The following is a 24,545-nucleotide window of genomic DNA, read 5'->3' as shown; positions in this document are numbered from 1 at the left end:
TCTTTGCTTTGGACTTTTGTTTGGCATTTATTAATCTCACCAGTCCAAGCTACACATGTATCTTGTTTTCTTGTTGGTTTTTACAACGCTTACACAGAAATAAAGGTTAAATGGACATTGTTTGATCTTCTTTTCAAATGATCATAGTTTTAAATATTTCTTACCCTAAAATAAACCAATATATTGTTCTGCTGTGAGTCATTACTTCTCATAATCGATTAAAAAGTAAAATTTATTCACATTGCCTAAATTGGCTGAACCAAGCCAACATATGTTATTCCCATTGTGAAGGTGAGTCCATTACATTTAAAAGCAAATATGCTGTATTTCTCTTTCCTTTCTTGTACCCTATTCTGTGTATCAGACACATGCAGCTACTTGTAAGTTTAATGGAAAACTTTTAGTATAGAAAATGTGACCAGTTAATGAAAATGTTTTAAGTTCAACCAATCTAATTTTGAAAGAGCAGTCAGTGTGAACACAGCTGGACCACTGATCCTTTTAGCTTAAACTACAGGGGTTAATGTACTGAAGATGGAAAACTTCCTGGCTATGAATTACAAAGAGACACTTAACATGTACTTTTACTGTTGATACTTACTATAGTTTTATATTGTTGCTCTTCATTTTGTTTCTGCTCTGAAAGTAAAGGAGCGGTATGTTTAAAAGTATATTTTCCCTTTAGGCCTACATGAGTCATATGACAAATGTGGTAGGTACTCAGTTACAGGAAACATTTCTTGTCAAATCTCAGTAGCTCCCCCTTCTGGACTCACAAAGAAACGACTGTGTGTGTGAGATACATCTACTGTATCAAACACTAATTCACCTGAAAAAGAAACATTTGTACAACTGAAGAGAGCAAACTGAGTTTTTTATCACCAAACTACAGCAATCATCACCTCTCCTCTCTCTAATCCCTCCATTATTGAGAACTTCTGTAGATGACATGATTTATCCAGGAGGAGCTGGATGGTGTTAAATGTTAAAGCACTGGTGAAATAAAGCAACATAATTCCCACTGTGTTTTCAGCTTCATTCAGATGGTAGTAAACCCTGTGCAGCAGGTAGATGATCCAGCATCACCCACTCCTATATGAGTCTGGTAGCAGACTGCAGAGGCTCCAGGAGTCTCACAAGAGGTCTAAGATGATCCAAGACAACCTCTCCAAGGTCTTCATGATGTGCTGGATGTTAGTACCTCTGCTCTGTGGTGCTTCAGGATACTGGACCAGCCCTTCTTGAACATGGGGACGATACAGGATGTTGTCTGCAGTGGTGGCGCCCTCTGCAGGCTCAGTGAGAGGCTGAAGAGAAGCTGCAGGAGCCTCACAGCTGATTGGTCTATGTTTTGAGCTCCCTGGAGCTGATGTCATCAGCACCCACAGTCTTGCTGGGATGGAGCCTCCTCAGCTCCCTCCTCACCTGGTCAGCAGATGGACGGGCTGGGGAGAGACCTCAGTGTCTTCCTGGACAGTCTGAAGTCTGGGCTAAAGGTCAAAGGTGACAGGGCCTTTGCTGTCCAGGTTCCTGGGCTTTGGAAGGTCCTGCCTGAGGAGCCGAGTTTGGTAAAGTCACCTTCATACTATAGATCAGATCAGAAAACATATTTTTACAGACAGGCTTTTATATCCTTTGTTTTGCCCATTTTATTCTCATCTATCTACAAGTTTTATTTTTCTGCAAGCCTGTTTTTTAATTCATGTTTTTCATTCAGAAACTTTTACTGCAGTGTGCCAATGCATACTCAGGTCTAATCTGAAGACGTTTCAGTGTTTGTTAGAAGGGATTTCTAAAGCAGGAATCCCAACACGTCTGAGTCAGATCTATAGATCTCTACATCACAGTGGAAGAGACAGCCGGGCGGAGCCAAGTTTACTTGCCCTGACAGGTATGAGTGTCACACCTATCCTCCCTCAAGTACTTCTGTGTTTTTCCACATGCCAAACTTTTCTATTGCTTGAGGTTCACAGACGCCACTAGAGTGGCTTGTCCATCCTGTGTGTGCCACGTGAGTAACATCATTGATGATATATATGTAGCCTATATATATGTAGCTCATTCAATTCACAGAATTTAATCAAGCTAAATGTTACATTTCCTTTGCCGACCGATTGACTGTACAGTAGTATACATGGGCCCAGTTGGCGTTGGTTGGCCTATCTCAGTGTTTTGGTAGGCTATTTTGCAATTCATTATTTAATTGTGCAAAACCGGAGCAACACTAATTTCATGCTGTTTGTCATAGTAGCCTACTGGTTGTCTAGCTGATGTTTGTGTGTATGGTCTCTAGTGTACAGTAATTAGTCTGGCTAGCCTGGATACGGGGCCCTGGCATCAGGGACAGTGGTGGAAAAAATACTCAAATCCATATGTAAAAGTAGCAATGCTAGCCTCAGCAGGAGGAAACTCAGATTTCCCTTGGTGCAGAGGAAAATGTGAGGCTCTATACTTTCAGAGTAGCCGCAGTGTGTTCCACAAGCACCGGCTGTCGGCCAAAGAGCGGACTATATTCATTCCTATTTAGTATAAACCATACTTGTTTCCAGCTAGCTACCTTTTTAATGGTAATTTTTGCTTGACGAAAACGAGAGTGAAACTTTCACTCCAAACGGCTTGCATCATGTTTTGTTTGTGTGCCAGTGTGAAAAGGCGGGTGTATTTCATCTGCGTTCCAGTAGTGACATGCCCATGAGCAGAACATAACTGCAATGCCAGTGGCCTTTTGGCAATAAGAGGCTGATGATACGCATGATTTTTTTTTCAGCTAATGTTGAATTTAGCACCTTAATTTTTCCTTTTTATTTCATGTTCATACAGGCTAATCAAATAATCAGTCATTTAAAAACACTCAAGATTTTGTTAATTGAGTTTCCCCAATAATTGTGTATCTTGCTGTGAAAATGTAAATGCATGTTTACAGGCCTAAACCAGCTTGATTGAAGCTAAATTGACTGAATGTTGTCATATTTAATACTACTTTTACCACCCAGCTGGCTACTCTATAGTACCCTTGTGTGTGTCAGCTGATGACCGGACAGTGGCTAAGGGCTGTACCGGAGGGAGACACGCTTAGCCCGGGTTGGGGTGTGGAGACTGGCGGGGAGGCGGGTGTATCAGATCCGCTGGTTCCCACTAGTCAGGTGAACAGTGAGATGGAAGAGATGGAGTATGATCCAGAGTCAGACACTTCATCTGTGGTGTCAGATACAGTGTCACAAGCTGGTGAATTATACACATTGGGGTAGATTAATGATTTGCTTGATGAAACTTTTGGGTCAAGGTGAAAGATTGTTTCCCGACACAGACAGGTTCATCAGGTCATGTAAAGCCCTGCAGAAGCTAAAGGGACAATTAAGAGTAAAACAAAATGGTCATGCATCACAGGGTGGTCTCTCTGCTCTCACTGTTTCCCTTACTGTTTCCATCTTCCCCTTTCTCTATGCAGGGTTTAACATACCACAGCTGGAGCAGTTCACAGTCATCAGTAAGAAGGCTCTGTACATGGTGGCGGCAGGGGTGGGTAGTAACGCATTACAAGTAATGCACATGAGTAAAAAAGTAGTTTTTTTTAAGGAACGAGTACTTTTAGTTCCTTTTTTTAAACTGTACTTCTACTCTTTACTCGAGTATATTCTTGAGCCAGTAATCTACTTTTTACTTCACTACATTTGCCATTTATACCTTTGTTACAACTAGTCTGCTCTAAATGTGGGGATTGAGTGTCGGGGGGGAGGAGCGTGCAAGGAGCATCTCTACTGCAGATGCCAAGCTGCCAGCTGCCTGGAAGAAAAATAAGCACCACCTGTCTTTTGACCACGATGCGATGATGACGGAGCAAAACCCAGAACAAGAGGCAGCTTCCAACAAATGGGTATCCCTATGATTGACTGAGGTCTTGGTACAGGGAGTAATACTACAGAACAGAAAATCTGAGTTTTAATTAATTGTATTGTGTTCGGTATCTGCTGCATTTTGGGCCTGTAATAGGTTTGGTTACTTTGATAATGTCTGTAAATACTAGAGTTAAACAGGCTTATATTCTGTTTTATAAAGGGCTAAGAAAGTTTTATCAACAAGTGCTGTTTTTTCATTATTTTGCACTGGCCCGCACACCCTAAAAAATATTAAAATGGAAAGTAACTTGTACTTTGAGTAATTTATTAACCAGGTACTGTTTTACTTTTACTTGAGTAGGTTTCTCAAATGGTAATTTTCACTTTTACTTGAGTAATTTTTTATGGGAGTAATTGTACTTTTACTTGAGTATAGATTTTCAGTACTCTACCCACCACTGGTTGGCGGTGAAGGTCCACCACCAAGCTGCACTGATGAAGGTCAAACCATTGAGGTGGCTTGTGGACATGGGGCCTAACTCTTCTGTGAGAGGATGCTGGCGCTCCCTGTATAAACCTACCACAGAGAAGCGTACTGCTGCTGTACAGTGGAGGCTTATTCACGGGGCCATCGTAGCTAATAGCCATTTGGCACACATTGATCCAACTGTGTGGGGAAAGTGAAGCAGTGGAGCTTCTCTTTTTATGGTGTCAGAGTCTGGCAAGCTTGCTAGAGGTGGTGCAGGGCCGGTGTGGTGGGTTGGAGATCATTTTCTCCAGGGAGCCTTACACTGAAGGACCCAGGTACACATTGGCGGGAAAGGGAACTGCTCAACTACATCCTAGGCCAGGCCAAGCTGGCCACATGGAAAAGCAAGAAGAATAAGAGGCTGGGCTCAGGGTCGGTGGAGGCTGACAGGATCTCTTTGGGGCTGGTGGCTGCTAGGCTCCGGGAGGAGTTTGAGGGGTTAAGGGGGTGCTGTGTTCTGTTGATGAGCAGGGGGAACTGGGCCTTACTTTTTAATTAGTGCTTTTATTGAATGGTTGTAGTAGTGTTTTTTTAAAATTTGGTAATAAAGGTATAGAATTCTCTCTCTCTCTCTCTCTCTCTCTCTCTCTCTCTCTCTCTCACAGGTTATTTCCCTTGTTAAACTGCTGTGACTACTTTCACTTAAGGTGTGGCACAGACTATTTTCAACACCAAAAGGTATTGTAACCAACACTTTAAATGACAGTTTACAGTGTAATATAGCTTAATGACTCTATCCCACCTCTGATTTGGTTTTGTTTGCTAATTGTTTGCTGTGTGACAATGTATAAATGAACTGTACTTGTATGTCTTTTTTAGAACTGTATTGCAGGTCTCCCTTGAAAAAGAGATCTTGATCTCAATAAACCTTCCTGCATAAAGCTATAATTATTATTATTATTATTATTAATATTAAGATTCATATTATGGTTATTACTTTTTATTATTATTATCTTTTTACTATCTTTTATCATATTGTTGCCACCTAGCATTAGCTTATTCAGCGTATAAAAAGCAGAAATCTCCAACCTGTCTCCGTGTGAAAAAGCGCTGTTTAGATTCAAAATATAATTCAACAGTTTTCCAACATATTAGTGTTTGGTCTCAATGGTAAAGTAATCTAATAAAGTAGAAGTAGTAATGATAATTTATTTTGCTTTATGAACATGTTTAATCGGGAACCAAGATGCCTGCACAGCCTACAGTTTGAAGTTGAAACACTCGATATGTATGTGACATGATACTGATAGGAGTGATAACAGCCCTTGAAGTCAACCTGATTTATCCTGTAATAGAAACCTTGTTGTAATGAATCAGTCCAACTAACACAGCATGTTGGCTGTGTTTCTGTAAAGGTGTTTGCTCTACTATGAGTCAGTCTGAGGAGAGAGAGGAGGGGCTCCCTCCCTCTAAAACCACTCTGTCTGGGGAACATGACAGCCAGACCAAAGCTGAGAGGTAAGATGAGGATCTCTAACTGTCCATGACTGTTCTCCATCTCAGAACTCAGCAGTGAAAATCATTACAGCATCATTATTCAGAGTGAAAGGTCTGTCTCTGTTGTGTTGAAGCCCAGTCCAGCAGGAGAGACCAGACTCCCCTGTACCCAGCTGTGTGTCCATGAAGAGTGACTGGTCTATTTTTGAGCCCTTAAACTTTAGAGATGGAAATCACTCTACTGAACAGAGGTGAAATGTATCCAATAGATGACAAAAAATGTCTTAACATCCACTAAAAATGTATTTTAAAATAGTGGTGATCCTTCCTGTATTTCTACTAGAGTCCAGCAGGAGAGACCAGACTCCCCTGAACCCAGCTGTATGTCCATGAAGAGTGACTGGTCGAAGGATATTGATATTAATTTTAAAGAACAGTTTGACCAAAAGTAAGTTGTTATTAGAATTAAAACACGTAACATTGTATATATTTTGAATAATCTTTTATCCTGGAAGAGTTTTACTCTGCATGTACTTTATTCATGATTTTCTGTCCTTTTTAACGACCCACATCCCTGTTTTATCAATCCTTTGTTTCTAGCAGGATCCAGGAGGAGAGACCAGACTCCCCTGTACCCAGCTGTGTGTCCATGAAGAGTGACCAGTCTATGGAGCTGCCACTTGCCTTCAAAGGTGGACACCACTCTACTGAGCAAAGGCAAGAAAAACAGATGAGTATGTTAGTATCTGACTCTACTGAGCAGAGGTAAGACATCATGAGATATAGAATGTGTGTGTGTGTGTGTGTGTGTGTGTGTGTGTGTGTGTGTGTGTGTGTGTGTGTGTGTGTGTGTTGATATCTGGAGACATAATACATCATGTTCTCTCCACAGAGTCCACCAGGAGAGTTCAGAGGTTCCCAGTGGTCAGTCTGCCCAGGAGAATCAAACAGACCTGGCCTCTATATTTATGGTGTGTAAATCTACAACACTTTTTGCTTCAGCTACAAATGCATTTAAAAACAACCATTCTGGTCGTAATGGTCTCCATGCTACAATCTTTAGAATAGTGGGCTTTTTGTCTATGCAAGATGGATTTGATATTCCACAGTTTCAGTATGAAAGTTTAATACATATATTATTCTGTTCCAGCTTCTTGAGGAGAACATGATTACTTTTTTGAGGAATGAGCTAAAGAAGTTCCAGAGCTTTCTGAGTCCAGATTACCCAGAATGCTTAGAGAGACAGACAGAGGATGAGGAGGTGGTGGACGGTGAGGAGGAAGAGCAGAGGAGGAGCAGCAGAGACGCACTTCTGAAGATCACACTGCACTTCCTGAGGAGAATGAAGCAGGAGGAGCTGGCTGACTCTCTGGAGAGCAGTAAGAGGCTTTTAACTGGTTTAACATGGTGGAAGAGGAAATGGTGGTTTGTTGTTTACATTTGCAACCTGCTATAAATGTAGAAATTTCTCAAGGGAAGTCTACACAACTCAATGTCACATGGTAAATCAGCGCAATCCTCATGAATAATCTGGTAAAAACATTGACTGGTCAATTTGGGCATAAAATGATGAACATAGTGATACATGTTATTGAAAAAACATCACAAGAGTTACCTTTCACATTGGGCTGACACAGTGAGGACCTGTTTCTCAACCAGTGATGAGCTTAGTAGATACAGTCGGTGTTGGGAAATATATCCATTCTCCTTTAAATATTGCTTGCAGTAGCATCCATTCATTGATGTTATTTGTTTGTTCATTCAGAAACTCTGGCTGCAGTGTCCCAACGTAAAGTCAAATCTAATCTGAAGCAGAAGTTTCAGTGTTTGTTTGAGGGGATTGCTAAAGCAGGAAACCCAACACTTTTGAATCAGATCTACACAGAGCTCCACATCACAGAGGGAGAGAGTGGAGAGGTCAATGATGAACATGAGGTCAGACAGATTGAAACAGCATCCAGGAAACCAGCGAGACCAGAAACAACAATCAAATGTGAAGACATCTTTAAACCCTTACCTGGAAGAGATAAACCAGTCAGAACAGTGATGACAAAGGGAGTGGCTGGCATTGGGAAAACAGTCTTAACACAGAAGTTCACTCTGGACTGGGCTGAAGACAAAGCCAACCACAATATACAGTTCACATTTCCATTCACTTTCCGAGAGCTGAATCTGCTGAAAGGGAAAAAGTACAGCTTGGTGGAACTTCTTCATCACTTCTTCATTGAGACCAAAGAAGCAGGAATCTGCAGGTTTGACAAGTTCCAGGTTGTGTTCATCTTTGACGGTCTGGATGAGTGTCGACTTCCTCTAGACTTCCAGAACAACGAGATCTGGACTGATGTTACAGAGTCAACCTCAGTGGATGTGCTGCTGACAAACCTCATCAAGGGGAAACTGCTTCCCTCTGCTCGCCTCTGGATAACCACACGACCTGCAGCCAATCAGATCCCTCCTGAGTGTGTTGACATGGTGACAGAGGTGAGAGGCTTCACTGACCCACAGAAGAAGGAGTACTTCAGGAAGAGATTCAGAGATGAGGAGCAGGCCAGCAGAATCATCTCCCACATCAAGACTTCACGAAGCCTCCACATCATGTGCCACATCCCAGTCTTCTGCTGGATCACTGCTACAGTTCTGGAGCATGTGTTGAAAACAGATGAGAGAGGAGAGATGCCCAAGACCCTGACTGAGATGTACATCCATTTCTTGGTGGTTCAGTCCATACAGGGGAATGTCAAGTATCATGGGAGAGCTGAGACAGATCCACTCTGGACTGCAGAGACCAGGAAGATCATTCAGTCTCTGGGAAAACTGGCTTTTGAGCAGCTGGAGAAAGGCAACCTGATCTTCTATGAAGCTGACCTGACAGAGTGTGGCATTGATATCAGAGCAGCCTCAGTGTACTCAGGAGTGTTCACACAGATCTTTAAAGAGGAGTGTGGGCTGTACCAGGACAAGGTGTTCTGCTTTGTCCATCTGAGCATTCAGGAGTTTCTGGCTGCTGTTTATGTCTCTCTGACATTCATCAACACTGGTGTCAATCTACTGAGAGAAAAACAGGTAACTTTCCCACCATCCAGGCTATTAAGAAAGAAATCTAAAGTAAAACGCTTCTACCAGAGTGCTGTGGACAAGGCCTTACAGAGTGCAAATGGACACCTGGACTTGTTCCTCCACTTCCTCCTGGGCCTTTCACTGGAGACCAATCAGACTCTCCTACGAGGCCTGCTGACACAGACAGGAAGTAGATCACAGACCAGTCGGGAAACAGTCCAGTACATCAAGAACAAGATCAGGGAAAATCATTCTCCAGAGAGAAGCATCAATCTGTTCCACTGTCTGAATGAGCTGAATGACCGTTCTCTAGAGGAGGAGATCCAACAGTGTCTGAGTTCAGGAAGTCTCTCTCGAGCCAAAGTCTCCCCTGCTCAGTGGTCGGCTCTGGTCGTCATGTTACTGTCATCAGAAAAAGAGCTGGACGTGTTTGACCTGAAGAAATACTCTGCTTCAGAGGAGGGTCTTCTGAGGCTGCTGCCAGTCGTCAAAGCCTCCAATAAATCTCTGTAGGTGCATAGATAACTGGATAGACTCAACATATTAAATGTGATCATTTTCACATGTAATAAAATAGAAGCATTTTCAAAATTATTGTTCATGAATAATGTTTTTTTCAGGCTGAGTGGCTGTAAGCTGTCAGAGAGAAGCTGTGAAGCTCTGGCCTCAGTTCTCAGTTCCAAGTCCTCTAGTCTGAGAGAGCTGGACCTGAGTAACAACGACCTGCAGGATTCAGGAGTGAAGCTGCTCTCTGCTGGACTGGAGAGTCCACACTGTAGACTGGAAACTATCAGGTCAGTATTCCTTAACTTGTAATGCGAGACCCTGAAAGTTTTACATCTGGAATTCAGAGCCATTTTTCACTGGCATTTTCAATTTTACTGGAAAGAAATCTTGAAACTTTCCAGAATGCATTTTATTCTGATCCAGCTTCATATACACAGCAGAAAACCTTGATGATTTATAGAATGACAGTCATGCTTGTATATTTAGAAAGATCACCTTTCTCTATTCCTGTCTCAGACATATGTCACTGTCACATCTCCAGCTTGTTCAGAATAGAGCAGCTAGGATTTCTACTACTACCACTGAGAAGATCATAAGTTTAGCATGTCTCCAGTGGGCAGCAATTACACATAGAATCCATGTCAAGATTTTACTAAGCACATTTAGTATGGTTAGTTTTGGTCCTGACTTACATTGCAGATCTCTTCCCTATGAGCCCTATGAGCGCAAGCTGAGATCTTCGGGTCTTTTTGACTGTCCCTCTGTCTAGACTCAAAACTAAACATGATGACACTTTCACCATCAGGGCCCCTAGACAGTGGGATGCCTTCCTGAGGGACTTAAGCTAACAAATTCAGTATCTTTTAAAACACTTCCTAAAACATTTACTGACTTGCTGTGTCATGTTTTTGTCTTTACCCCTTTCTTCATCTTGAGTTGTTTCTCATGTTTTTACTTTATTGTTAAAAACACTTTTTATTTTGTTTCACTTTCTTTTGGTTTACTATTCTTTTTTATGACTAAATGTGCAGCATAACATAGCATATGCCATTTGGTGGATGTATTTATCCAAATCACTTTATAGTACCATGTGTCAACACATTTTTAACATGGGCAACCCCAGTGGAAATCAAACCAGTATCCCTGGCATCGTTAGTGCCGCACTCAACTAAATGAGTTACAGCACCATGCAAAGCACACTGTAAACTAATGACATTAACATATAAGAAAATAACATTTTCGTATCTTTTAATGTCCATTGAGGCTGAGTGACTGTAAGCTGTCAGAGAGAAGCTGTGAAGCTCTTGGATCAGTTCTCAGTTCCCAGTCCTCTAGTCTGAGAGAGCTGGACCTGAGTAACAACGACCTGCAGGATTCAGGAGTGAAGCTGCTCTCTGCTGGACTGGAGAGTCCACACTGTAGACTGGAAGCTCTCAGGTCAGTATTCCTCAACCTGTTCAACACATGACCATTTTATTCTTGGTTTACATGCAGGTTAATATCAGTGAACACAAATACAAGGATGTCCTGCTTATGATTTGGCACTACTTTCTAGCCTATAAAAACGAAACTATATTTAATTATTTCCTTACTGCCTCTGCTACTGAGACCTCAAATAACAGAAAGGACTTTCATGATTCTGTCACAAATATGGTCAAGAACTCTCAAATTGGACCAAATTAATTAACCACATCACTGATCAGCCAGTCACTGTTTGTATTTGATAGAGTTAAAGTTTTTGCTAGCATTCGACTGAATTATTACAACTAATTTCAGAGTAGTATACTAAGAAAGTCTAACACATAGCTTGTTTTGAGTGTGTGTTTCTAGGTTGTCAAGCTGTCTGGTCACAGAGGAAGGCTGTGCTTCTCTGGCCTCAGCTCTGAGCTCCAACCCCTCCCATCTGAGAGAGCTGGACCTGAGCTACAATCATCCAGGAGACTCAGGAGTGAAGCTGCTGTCTGCTGGACTGGAGGATCCACACTGGAGACTGGACACTCTCAGGTAGGTTATATTCTGCAGTCACATTATGCAGTTTGTATGTGATGCATCTCAGAGTGTTGTGATGCAGGCTACAGTCGTAGAAAGCAACAGCACAGGTTTGATGAAAACTCAGAGATCATCTCTACCCTATAGATATCATGCACAGAACATATAGTGCATCACCGAACCACCCTGCATTAAAGATCCATAAGCAATGCTGGTTTGTCTGCCCACAGAGGCTTGTTTGCATTTTACTACAGTTTCTTGAAGATCTGATGGCTGTGTGGTGGCCAGAAGTCTGATCCTTTCAGAGTCTGCACTGGTGTCAGGCAGGCTTCAGGCTGCCACAAAATTAAGATCTGTGCACAGCCTCCAACTGCAGTTTTCAGATGACTGTACACTTGTGCCACATACATCAGAAGCCCTGCAAACAGCAGCAGTGAAGGCCTACAGGAGGATAGGACTCTCACTCAACATCTCCAAGACCGAGATCCTGTGCCAGTGGAGATCTTCTCTCTCATCTACTACTCCCACCTTCACCATTGAGGACAAACCCCTAGCAACTGTACCATCTTTCAAATATCTAGGAAGCATCATCTCTGAAAATTTCAGCACTGAGGATAAGATCCAGAACAGGATCAAGCAGGCCTCCTCCTCCTTTGGTAGGCTCGGGAAGAGGATCTTCCTCAATAAAAACCTTAGTACAGTAAGATTGCAGTCTTCCAGGCAGTTTGCATAAACACTTTTCTCTATGGCTGTGAAACCTGGACCTTGTATTGCCGCCATATCTGACAACTGAACGCTCTCCACATAAGATGTCTCCAGTGCATCCTTGGTATAACCTGTTGTGACTATATCCCACAAACGGAAATACTTGCAAAAAACAGCTGCAAGAGTATGGAGGCCACCATAATACAATATACAATATGCCATGAAGGGGTGCAATGAGTGTAATGAACAACTGAACGCTCTCCACATAAGATGTCTCCAGTGCATCCTTGGTATAACCTGTTGTGACCATATCCCACAAACGGAAATACTTGACTGTGGCCCGGCAAAGGAGGTGGCAGAGGAGAAACACGATAATGGCTGTTCCACCAAATACAGACTACAGATACCTTGCCTGCAAGAAAATATGTAGTTCCCACATAGGAAAAAATGTGTGTGTGTGTAGTTGTCCATTTGTCTTAATGTCTCAATGTCTCTTGTGTCTACCTCCTCCACAGTGTTGCCCATGGTGGAATGCATCGCTTGAAACCAGTGCCCTTCAGGTGTAAGTTGAACTTTTCTAGTATCATTAAACACATTATTAATAATCCCTCAAGGAAACAGTGGCATATAATTAATAACAAACTACCAATAAATAAACTAATAATAAATAGAACAGGTCTTAGATAAAACTTACTGCTGCAATTGTCTTGTTCTCCCCATCAGATGCCTGTGAACTCACACTGGACCCAAACACAGCAAACAGAAACCTCTCTCTGTCTGAGGACAACAGAAAGGTGACACTGGAGAGAGAGAAGAACTCATATCCTGATGACCCAGAGAGATTTGACTACTGGTCGCAGGTGCTGTGTAGAAATGGTCTTACTGGTCGCTGTTACTGGGAGGTAGAGTGGAAAGGAAGGGCTGATATAGGAGTGACATACAGAGAAATCAGAAGGAAAGGAAAGGGTGTTGACAGCTGGCTTGGAGGGAATGACAAGTCCTGGAGTCTGGAATGCTCTGATAGTACTTACACTGCCTGTCACAATCAGAGAACAACAGGCAAACGTATCCCCTCCTCTGACTCTAACAGAGTAGCAGTGTATCTGGACTGGCCTGCTGGCTCTCTGTCCTTCTACAGAGTCTCCTCTGACACACTGATCCACCTCCACACCTTCCACTCCACATTCACTGAACCCCTCTACCCTGGGTTTGGGTTTGGGTTTGGGTATGGGTTTGGGTTTCGTTTTTGTTCCTCAGTGTCTCTGTGTCAGATATAGGAGGCAGAGTCACCTTCTGTCTGGAGAAACACTCACACCGCTGCCCCATCACAGCTGCTAAAATGATAGTTCACTCTGTACAGGATCACACACACACACACACACACACACACACACACACACACACACACACACAAGCACACACACTCACACTCACCCTCCTACAGCTTAAAGAGACATCAATCAGACAAACGCAAACCAGCAAATGAAAATAAGAATATTAATGGTTATATTTTCATATAGATTTACAACTCATTTTACTGTAAACAAACATGATTCATCAATCACTGTAAATTGAGTGTATTCTATGTGTAAGGTAACTGAACATGGACATTTTACACGGAAAATGGAATAATCAGAAAAAATGAAGTTATTGTTGTTCATTAGAGTCTGTTGTTATTAATTGACTGGTTAAAATGTCTCTCCTTTTGTTTTATTTGGTAATATATCAGTCTCACTACTCAGAACTAAACATCTATATTGTTTTGTTTGCTACAATTAAAGCTTAAATGAACATTGTTTAATTGTCTTCTTTTCAAACATGCATAGTTTTAAATACAGTTTGTTGATTTTAATTATTATTGCCATAAAATCAACCAATATATTGTTTGTTTTTTTATTTTATAAGTTGTGAGTGATGGCTTCTTATTATTGAGGAAAAAGTCATCTACCACATCACTGATTCACATTGTAGAATAGAAAAATGTCTTTTAGCTTTACCTACAGACGTTAATGCTTTGAACTTCCTGGCTATAGATTATAAGAACAGGAACCTCCTTAACATGTATTTTTTATTTCAATACTGAGAGTACAATTGATGGTGATGCTTTTAGTATTTTCACTTGAGACAATGAAGAACTTTTATTTTGAATGGAGAACATAGGCCCAAATGTGCCTAGTGTTTGCTGGGAATGCCTGGTGGAGGACTCTCTCCAAAATGATTTGAGCTTTCACCTCTGAGAAAATGTCTCCTGTATCTGGGTGGAGGTTGGGGATATGGAGTCGGAATGGAAGCTGTTGAAAGCGTCTGTCATGGAAACAGCTGCAAGGATTTTTACTATATGTTGAGCCCATTGTGATCTAAAATAGCTATGAAATATTTTTGAAGTTCAAATTTCTTCTACTCCATATATTTTTTGGTGCTGGGGTTACTCTAAGTCACAGTAGATCATGTGGTTAATTTCGCCATCTAGTGGACATATAGTACAACTACATCACCTAATCTGTAATTGCTCTGCCACAGATTTGGTTTCTGGCTACAGGTTAGACTGGTTTGGCGTCATACTGATCATACTGCACTTCTAGACTTTGTTACTGAGGCGATGAGGGTTCACAGACACCCAGGACTGACGAAGGAGAATAAGCAGCGTCTTCTCTCTGAAGCTAGAAAGTCTCTTTGACTTGATCTGGATGTGAATTCACCAGGTAAGAATCCTACCAGAGAATCTAATAAAAGTTTGATGAACAGGATTACATTGTGTTGTATGACGGTGTGACTGTATAGTGCAATGAGATGATGGTGGCAAAGTCTTTCAAAATGAATGCAGATCTAAATGTTCCTTAGAGTCAACTGTAACATTCATTCAGTCATTTTCCATACTCGCTTATTCCTATTCAGGGTCACTGGAGGGCTGGAGCCTATCCCAGCATGCATTGACTGGAAGGCTGGGAAACACCCAATGGTTGTCAGTCCATTACAGGGCTAATGTGTAGACAGACAAACACACTCATTATCACACCTAAGGGCAATTTGCAGTCTGCAACATGGGTAGAACATGCAAATGCATGCATGTAAACTCTCTTAGACATTCTTGCTGTGAGGCGACAGTGGTAAACACGGAACCACCATGTCACCCCAAGTGTGACATTTTGTCCAGTATTTGTGTCTGACTTGGGGGGCCAAATTTAAGTTTGTATAGGAATGTTTTACATGTGCTACTTTTACTGGTAGCCAGATCAAATCAAATCAAGGTCACAAGAAAGACTGACACGCCTAATTTTGTTGGTGAAATATGCAGGGAGTCTCAGGACTTGTCTGACAGCTTGGCTAGGTTTGACTGAGGTGCTTTTTATCCACTGTTAATATACCAAGTCTGCAAAACACTACCAATACTGAGATACACTGCCTTTAAATCACCCCACTTTTACACAATCCATGTCTCAATTGTCCCAGAGGCTTAGAAATCCTTTCTAGATTAACCTGATCAGTCCATTTGATGGAAAGGACAGGTCTTTGTGGTTTTTATACGCTCAATGTGTATTTGGCATGTTACTGACAGAAATGATCACAACCCTTGAAATAATATATCCTGTAATGGAAACCTTGTAATGAATCAGTCCACTGTGTTTCTGTAAAGGTGTTCACTCTACTATGAGTCAGTCTGAGGAGAGAGAGGAGGGGCTCCCTCCCTCTAAAACCACTCTGTCTGGGGAACATGACAGCCAGACCAAAGCTGAGAGGTAAGATGAGGATCTCTAACTGTCCATGACTGTTCTCCATCTCAGAGATCAGCAGTGAAATCATTACAGCATCATTATTCAGAGTAAAAGGTCTGTCTCTGTTGTGTTGAAGCCCAGTCCAGCAGGAGAGACCAGACTCCCCTGTACCCAGCTGTGTGTCCATGAAGAGTGACTGGTCTATTTCTGAACCCTTAACCTTTAGAGATGGAAATCACTCTACTGAGCAGAGGTGAAATGTATTCAATAGATGACAAAAAATGTCTTAACATCCACTAAAAATGTATTTTAAAATAGTGGTGATCCTTCCTGTATTTCTACTAGAGTCCAGCAGGAGAGACCAGACTCGCCTGAACCCAGCTGTGTGTCCATGAAGAGTGACCTGTCTATGGAGCCACCTATTGCCTTCAAAGATGGACACCACTCTACTGAGAAAAGGTAAGAATTTAAAATCGATACGATTTCTCAAGTCAGTACATGCCTGTTTGTACACGTACATATTACCTTTATCCAATTCTGTAACCTCTGGCGCTATTGAGGTGTCTGTATGTATGAGTGTGTGTGTGTGTGTGTGTGTGTGTGTGTGTGTGTTAGTTTCTTCTCTTTAAACGTCACATCCAATAATCAAAGTTACATTTATAGTGGAGTTCACCTTGTGTTTCTCCTAAGATCCATCATCAGAATCAGAATCAGGTTCATTTTCACCAGGTACATGTTCACATACTAGGAATTTGAGTTGGTGAGGTTGGTGCAGTGCAATATACAAGCATTTAGACAGACAAGCAGCAATCAAGCTTTTCAAATAGAATTTAACACAGTCACATATAATTCTGTGTGTGTGTGTGTGTGTGTGTGTGTGTGTGTATCTGAAGACCTAATACTTAATGTATTCTCCACAGATTTCACCAGGAGAGTTCAGAGGTTCCCAGTGGTCAGTCTGCCAAAAGGAGCCAGGAGCATCAAACAGACCTGGCCTCCATATTTATGGTGTGTAAATGTACAACAACACGTTTTACTTCAGCTACAAATGAAATAAAAAAAGGACTATTTGGTCATAATAGTCTCCATGCTACACAGAATTTCAATCTATGCCAAATGGATTTGATGTTCTGTTCCATGATTTGAGCATGAAATGCTGACCTTATATTTTTCTGTTCCAGCTTCTTGAGGAGAACATGGTCACTTTCATGAAGCACGAGCTGAAGAAGTTCCAGAGGGTTCTGGGTCCAGATTACCCAGAATGCTTCGAGAGACAGAGGGAGGATGAGGAGATGATGGACAGTGAGGACGAAGAGCAGCGAAGGAGCAGCAGAGAGGCACTTCTGAAGATCACACTGCACTTCCTAAGGAGAATGAAGCAGGAGGAGCTGGCTGACTCTCTGCAGAGCAGTAAGAGGCTTTTAACTGGTTTAACATGTGCAAATGGTAGGAAAAAATACATGTTTGCTATACTGTAAATATAGACATTTCTCAAAAGAGATCTCTTCATCTCCACACTGGAAGGTAATCTGGTTAAATTACTAATTTGTTAATGTGGGTATAAAATGCTTAACACAATGGTGTACATTAAAAAGCACATCAAAACTTGCCTTTCACATTCAGCTGCACTCACAGTCAGGAGCTGTTTGTCCACCCATTAGCTACTGTACATGCCATGGAGTTGTGAAATGGACGCATTTCCCAGGAAATACTCACATTTCTCACATGTACTGTAATATCCATTTATTGATAGATACATTGACCTGTAAATGCTAACATTTCTCAAATTGAATGTAACATTGACTCATTGATTATTCACTCATTGGTTATTTGTTCCTTATTCATTCAGAAACTCATGCTGCCATGTCCCAACGTAAACTCAAATCTAATCTGAAGGAGAAGTTTCAGTGTCTGTTTGAGGGGATTGCTAAAGCAGGAAACCCAACACTTCTGAATCAGATCTACACAGAGCTCCACATCACAGAGGGAGAGAGTGGAGAGGTCAATGATGAACATGAGGTCAGACAGATTGAAACAGCATCCAGGAAACCAGTGAGACCAGAAACAACAATCAAATGTGAAGACATCTTTAAACCCTTACCTGGAAGAGATAAACCAATCAGAACATTGATGACAAAGGGAGTGGCTGGCATTGGGAAAACAGTCTTAACACAGAAGTTCACTCTGGACTGGGCTGAAGACAAAGCCAACCAGGATATACAGTTCACATTTCCATTCACTTTCCGAGAGCTGAATCTGCTGAAAGGGAAAAAGTACAGCTTGGTGGAACTTCTTCATCACTTCTTCATTGAGACCAAAGAAGCAGGAATCTGCAGGTTTGACAAGTTCCAGGTTGTGTTCATCTTTGACGGTCTGGATGAGTGTCGACTTCCTCTAGACTTCCAGAACAACGAGATCTGGACTGATGTTACAGAGTCAACCTCAGTGGACGTGCTGCTGACAAACCTCATCAAGGGGAAACTGCTTCCCTCTGCCCGCCTCTGGATAACCACACGACCTGCAGCAGCCAATCAGATCCCTCCTGAGTGTGTTGACATGGTGACAGAGGTGAGAGGGTTCACTGACCCACAGAAGGAGGAGTACTTCAGGAAGAGATTCGGAGATGAGGAGCAGGCCAGCAGGATCATCTCCCACATCAAGACTTCACGAAGCCTCCACATCATGTGCCACATCCCAGTCTTCTGTTGGATCACTGCTACAGTTCTGGAGCATGTGTTGAGAACAGATGAGAGAGGAGAGATGCCCAAGACCCTGACTGAGATGTACAGCCACTTCCTGGTGGTCCAGTCCATACAGGGCAATGTCAAGTATCATGGGAGAGCTGAGACAGATCCACTTTGGAATACAGAGACCAGCAAGATGATTCAGTCTCTGGGAAAACTGGCTTTTGAGCAGCTGGAGAAAGGCAACCTGATCTTCTATGAAGCAGACCTGACAGAGTGTGGCATTGATATCAGAGCAGCCTCAGTGTACTCAGGAGTGTTCACACAGATCTTTAAAGAGGAGTGTGGGCTGTACCAGGACAAGGTGTTCTGCTTTGTCCATCTGAGCATTCAGGAGTTTCTGGCTGCTCTTTATGTCTTTCTGACATTCATCAACACTGATGTCAATCTACTGAGAGAAAAACAGGTAACCTCCCCACCATCCATGCTGTTAAGAAAGAAATCTAAAGTAAATCACCTCCACCAGAGTGCTGTGGACAAGGCCTTACAGAGTCCAAATGGACACCTGGACTTGTTCCTCCGCTTCCTCCTGGGTGTTTCACTGGAGACCAATCAGACTCTCCTACGAGGCCTGCTGAACCAGATAGGAAGTAGCTCACAGACCAATCAGAAAACAGTCCAGTACATCAAGGAAAGGATCAGGGAGAATTCCTCTCCAGAGAGAAGCATCAATCTGTTCCACTGTCTGAATGAGCTGAACGACCGTTCTCTAGTGGAGGAGATCCAACAGTACCTGAGATCAGGAAGTCTCTCCACAGTCAAACTCTCCCCTGCTCAGTGGTCGGCTCTGGTCTTCATGTTACTGTCTTCAGAAAAAGAGCTGGACATGTTTGACCTGAAGAAATACTCTGCTTCAGAGGAGGGTCTTCTGAGGCTGCTGCCAGTGGTCAAAGCCTCCAATAAATCTGTGTAGGTGGATCGAAAATCGGATCGATTAAATATATTAAATGTGATATTTTTTTACAGAGGAGAAAACATAAACAATTACAAAGTTATTGTTTGTCTAAATTACTAATGTTGTTTCAGGCTCAGAGGCTGTAAACTATCAGAGAGAAGCTGTGAAGCTCTGGCCTCAGTTCTCAGCTCCCAGTCCTCTAGTCTGAGAGAGCTGGACCTGAGTAACAACGACCTGCAGGATTCAGGAGTGAAGCTGCTCTCTGCTGGACTGGAGAGTCCACACTGTAGACTGGAAACTCTCAGGTCAGTATTCCTAAACCTGTTCAACAGATGTACATTTAAATCGTGGTTTACATGCAGGTTACCATCAGTGAAAAAGTACCCAAATTGTGTAGGATTTTCTCTGCCGATGTGATTTTCAAACCAATTGTGGTACTATCCTTTGACTACTGTGAACTACTTTCCATTAGTGTATTTCATTCTGTCCTCTCCTATCTGCCTCAGTTGAAACCTAAAATACCAGAAAGGATTCATAAGATTCTGTCACAAATTGAGAACTCTCAAACTGGAGCAAAGTAAAGCCCCTATGTGTAGGATTTGAAAATTTGCAATTTGCGTATTTGCAACCTCTTAGCGCCATTTGTGATACCCCGCCTCATACGGCCACAATATGTAAACAAAATATTGCTGCAAATAACTGTAGCACAAGCATTAGTTCCTATATTATTCCTAATGACAGCATTGTACTATGAAGTAGTTTGCTATTGTGAGAATTAGGTTTAACAGATGTTTGGGGGATCGTTGTCGTTGCGAACATAGCCTATCCAACATTTACCATTCTGATGCTATGAGCTGCAGCTGGAAAATGCTACCGCTAACAAGACTAAACACAAATCAAGTAACGTAATCGGAGTATGGAGTTGTATTAAATATGGGTTTGGTGACCAGAGTCTCCGGTCTGCCGTGTTGTGGGGGGCCGGGTAACAGGAACTTCAAGCCGATCAATCTGCGGGGCTACCGGGAGCTCCGGGTCTCGCGCTGCCCTCCCTTTCTCTATTAGCTGTTTTAGCCTCTTCTGTTATAGGCTTCTTGTTTTGTTTTGTTGCAGAGGGCCCAGCAGTTACAGTCCTGTTTTCCATGTTACCACTATCTGCCATATTGATTAGCGCTGTTCAATCTACTAGTCTGCATTCAAACTGCGTCTGTTTTCTTCCTGAAAGCAACACATAGACTAAACCAATTTTCTCCGTGATGGTCTAATTTTTCTACTGACAAACTTTTATGGTATCAAAATTAATTGGAGGGTGATATAATCAGATACAAATTCTACACAAAGGGGCTTTAAACTAAGAAGCCAATAATTGGGTAAACTGTATTGAGACAGTTCACCCAACCTTTAACTGAGTAGTAAGTAAAGTTTTTTCTAGCATTCGTCTGAATTATAACTGATTTCAGAGTAGTATACTAAGAAAATCTAACATGTAGCTTGTTTTGAGTGTGTGTGTAGGTTGTCAGGCTGTCTGCTCACAGAGGAAGGCTGTGCTTCTCTGGCCTCAGCTCTGAGCTCCAACCCCTCCCATCTGAGAGAGCTGGACCTGAGCTACAATCATCCAGGAGACTCAGGAGTGAAGCTGCTCTCTGCTGGACTGGAGGATCCACACTGGAGACTGGACAATCTCCAGTACGTTATGTCACTGTACAAGGACATTATACACTGCCCTGTACTGTGTGTGTGTGTGTGTGCGTGTGTGTGTGATTTTTTTCCATTTGCTTTTCTGTCTCAATGTTTCTTGTGTCTGTCTCTTCCACAGTCTTGACCATAGTGGAAAGTGTCGGTTGAAACCAGTGCCCTTCAGGTGTAAGTTGAGCTTTTCTAGTTTCATTAAATACATTATACTCCAAACCCTTAAGATACCAGAGGCATTCAATCAATAAGAAACTAGGAACTATATATTAGATCATAACCTGTTGCTGTATTGTGTCTTGTTCTCCCCTTCAGATGCCTGTGAACTCACACTGGACCCAAACACAGCAAACAGGAACCTCTCTCTGTCTGAGGACAACAGAAAGGTGACAATGGTGAGAGAGAAGCAGCCATATCCTGATCACCCAGAGAGATTTGACTGCTGGAAACAGGTGCTGTGTAGAAATGGTCTGACTGGGTGCTGTTACTGGGAGGTAGAGAGGGAAGGAGAGGTTTATATAGCAGTTACATACAGAGGAATAAGAAGGAGAGGAGAGGGTCCTGACTGCTGGCTTGGAGGGAATGACAAGTCCTGGAGTCTGCTATGCTCTGATAATAGTTACACTGCTTGGCACAATAACAGAACAACAGGCAAATGTATCCCTTCCTCTGACTCTGACAGAGTAGCAGTGTATCTGGACTGGTCTGCTGGCTCTCTGTCCTTCTACAGAGTTTCCTCTGACACACTGATCCACCTCCACACCTTCCACTCCACATTCACTGAACCCCTCTACCCTGTGTTTGGGTTTGGGTTTGGATTAAAGTTTGGTTCCTCAGTGTCTCTATGTCAGATAGAGGAGTAGAGTCGCCTGTGTGGAGATGATGATTGACAGGTTAAAATGTATTTCCTTTTTTATTTGGCATCTTTTTATCTCACCACTCCAAACTAAACATCTATCTTGTTTTCTACAATTGTTTCCCAGAATTAAAGTTTCATGTACATGTTTGTTTTTCCTTGACAAGCAAGTATAGTTTTATTGTGTATCTTGTATCCGTGATCACATTCCATAGGTCACTACCCAAAGCTTGTGACCATATGTGAGGGTTTAGATCGACCAGTAAATCGAGAGCTTTGATGAGCTTTGTGGCTCGGCTCTCTCTTCACCAACATGGTCAGATACAACAGCTGCATTAGTGCAGCCGATGCACCTAACCCACAGTCAATCTCACAATCCTTCTTACCCTCACTCGTGAATAAGACCCTGAGATACCTAAACTCCTCCACTTGGCCTCAACATGGCCAGTGTGTCCATAGTCACCATAACCACGTTGGCATATCTTATTATACATTTAATACTCACTTGCCATCGTAGGAGGCTTAAGGTGCAGAGCAGACAAGTCCATTGGCCATTATAGGCCGATCACAGTCAACACTGGCTGAAAACAGGATTTATCATATAAGTAGGCCTAGATGTTAAAAACTTAAACAGGAATACCCTCTTTGGCTGTTTTTCCGTCATGCTTGACATCTGCCTCTGTTGTTGTTTTTCTTCTTCTTGATCTATCTTTGTTTATGTCGGCTGATTTAGAACATATCCATAGTGCAATGAATGATGGGAAATATTGGTAGAGAAGTCTGCAAGGTAGCGGACTTGCTGGAAGTCTGCATGGAGCACCCCAAAAGTCTGCATGAAAGCCCTTGCAGACTTGATTAATTTTGACCATGGACAGCCCTAAACCCTCGTGGACTTCACGGGAGCGCGCTGTGAAGTCCGCAAGTCTGGATTCAGCGCATGTGCTCTGTTGGAGGTTTGCCCTTTTCCTCTTTCTCCCTCTCTCTCTCTCTCTCTCTCTCTCTCTCTCTCTCTCTCTCTCTCTCTCCCCTTTACCTGTTCTCCCAGGTTCCAGTTTTGGTGACAAATTCAAAGGAAGGAGGTGTCAATCAGCAGCAACGAATCAGTGGCCTCGTTGCTGTTACATGAACCCCTGGCACTTCCTGGAACTCTCTCTCTCTGCTCTCTGCATGCTGTTGGTCTGTTGTGGGTCTTTGCGATTGTCATTCTGATGATTTTTATTTTTTATTTTTTTTGGGCCATTTGGATATTTGCCAACTTTACGCTTGCTTGTGTAATGGGAACTGGAGCAGCTAAGTGTCCCTACATTTTGCAACATGTAGTGAATCTTTTGTTGGACCCACTAGGTTAGGAGTGGGTGCCACCCTTTGTAGGTTTTGTTTGGTTAGAGCAGACAGTCAAGAATAGATTTTGGTTTCAACTTTCTTTTCCCTAGATAGTTAGATCTCTCCTTCTGAGTTGGTTTGATTTGGTTTTATTCTTTACTTTGTTTTGGCATTTTGTAAACAGTCCGCAGTACTTGTAACTCATGTAACTATAACCTGTAAAAACAAACACTAAAAGATTTTTCACTGTATACGTATGTATGCGTATGTGTGTTTCTGTCCTCCCACCGGTTCATCCATCCCATTTTACCATCATAATAATAATCTTTATGTTGTCTTCCCCCCACAAGCCATTCTCCTACCATACTGGGGTTGTAACAGGTAGCAGGTATGCACTTATGATGCCAACGTGAGCATTTAAGTCTCCCAATATGGAGATAATAGGTGGAGCTTTCTCCAGCACCCCACCCACCGTCTCCAAGAAGCATGAGTACTCCAAACTACTTTTAGATACGTACACGCAAACAACAGTCAGAGTTTTCCTCTCCGCAACATACAGTCACATTGCGGTGACCCTCTCATCCACCAGAAGAAACTCTAGCTGTGTGGCAGCCAGCCGGAGACAAGTGAGTATCCCCACACCCGCCCAGCGCCTCGCACCCTGGTTAAATCATGAGTAGGAGAGAAGAGAGACCACTGCTTATCATGAGTTTGGTTCCAGAGCCAGTGTACGTAGAAGTGAGCCCAACTATATCTAGTCGGTACCTCTCAACCTCACACACCAGCTCAGGCTCCATCCCCCCCAGAGAGCGACCGTTCCACATTCCAATAAACAGTTTCTGCTGTCTAGGTCCACAACACCAAAATCTGCTCTGAATTAAAAACTCACAAAACAATACAAAATATTACTACGTTAGAGGGAAATTGTCCACTTAAAGAGCAACAGTTAATTCTGGTAGAATCTCCCTTTAAGCAGGGCTAAAGAGTGCTCCCACTGTGGAGAATCAGAGACTTTAAGTCCACTACATTTAAAAGCAAATATCCTGTTTCTATTTTTTCCTTCTCTTGGTGTGTCTGACACATGCAGTTATGAAAAACATTTAGCATAGAAAATGTGATCAGTTGATGCAAATGTTTCAATTTCAAACCAGCAAACTGTAAGAGAGCAGTCAGAGCAAGCATAGCTTTTAGCTTAGTAGTCCTACTTTTTATACTTGCAGTGCATTTAATGGTGATATTTTTAATACTTTCGCTTAAGAAACATTTTG

General features: G+C 42.3%; 1 protein-coding gene across 1 annotated transcript; it reads left to right on the top strand.

The window, feature by feature from the left end:
* The first annotated feature begins 1,968 nt into the window (after window positions 1-1,968).
* LOC139917405 (uncharacterized) lies at window positions 1,969-23,511 on the top strand. The gene is given in 24 exon segments (XM_078284537.1): window positions 1,969-2,011; window positions 3,449-3,519; window positions 4,971-5,043; window positions 5,721-5,823; window positions 5,937-6,053; window positions 6,146-6,250; window positions 6,403-6,519; window positions 6,695-6,773; window positions 6,953-7,181; window positions 7,568-9,368; window positions 9,480-9,653; window positions 10,630-10,803; window positions 11,197-11,370; window positions 12,576-12,622; window positions 12,784-13,335; window positions 15,695-15,797; window positions 15,910-16,026; window positions 16,119-16,232; window positions 16,694-16,781; window positions 16,955-17,183; window positions 17,623-19,717; window positions 20,922-21,095; window positions 21,226-21,272; window positions 21,414-23,511. Coding segments are annotated over 21 exon segments (7,173 nt in total). The 5' UTR covers window positions 1,969-2,011; window positions 3,449-3,519; window positions 4,971-5,043; window positions 5,721-5,734; the 3' UTR covers window positions 21,962-23,511.
* The last annotated feature ends 1,034 nt before the right edge of the window (window positions 23,512-24,545 follow it).

Source organism: Centroberyx gerrardi, chromosome 7 (genome assembly GCF_048128805.1).
Source record: "Centroberyx gerrardi isolate f3 chromosome 7, fCenGer3.hap1.cur.20231027, whole genome shotgun sequence".
Lineage (NCBI taxonomy): Eukaryota > Metazoa > Chordata > Actinopteri > Beryciformes > Berycidae > Centroberyx > Centroberyx gerrardi.
Note: the sequence above shows the minus strand (reverse complement) of the source record. Positions and strands in the feature narration are given on the sequence as shown.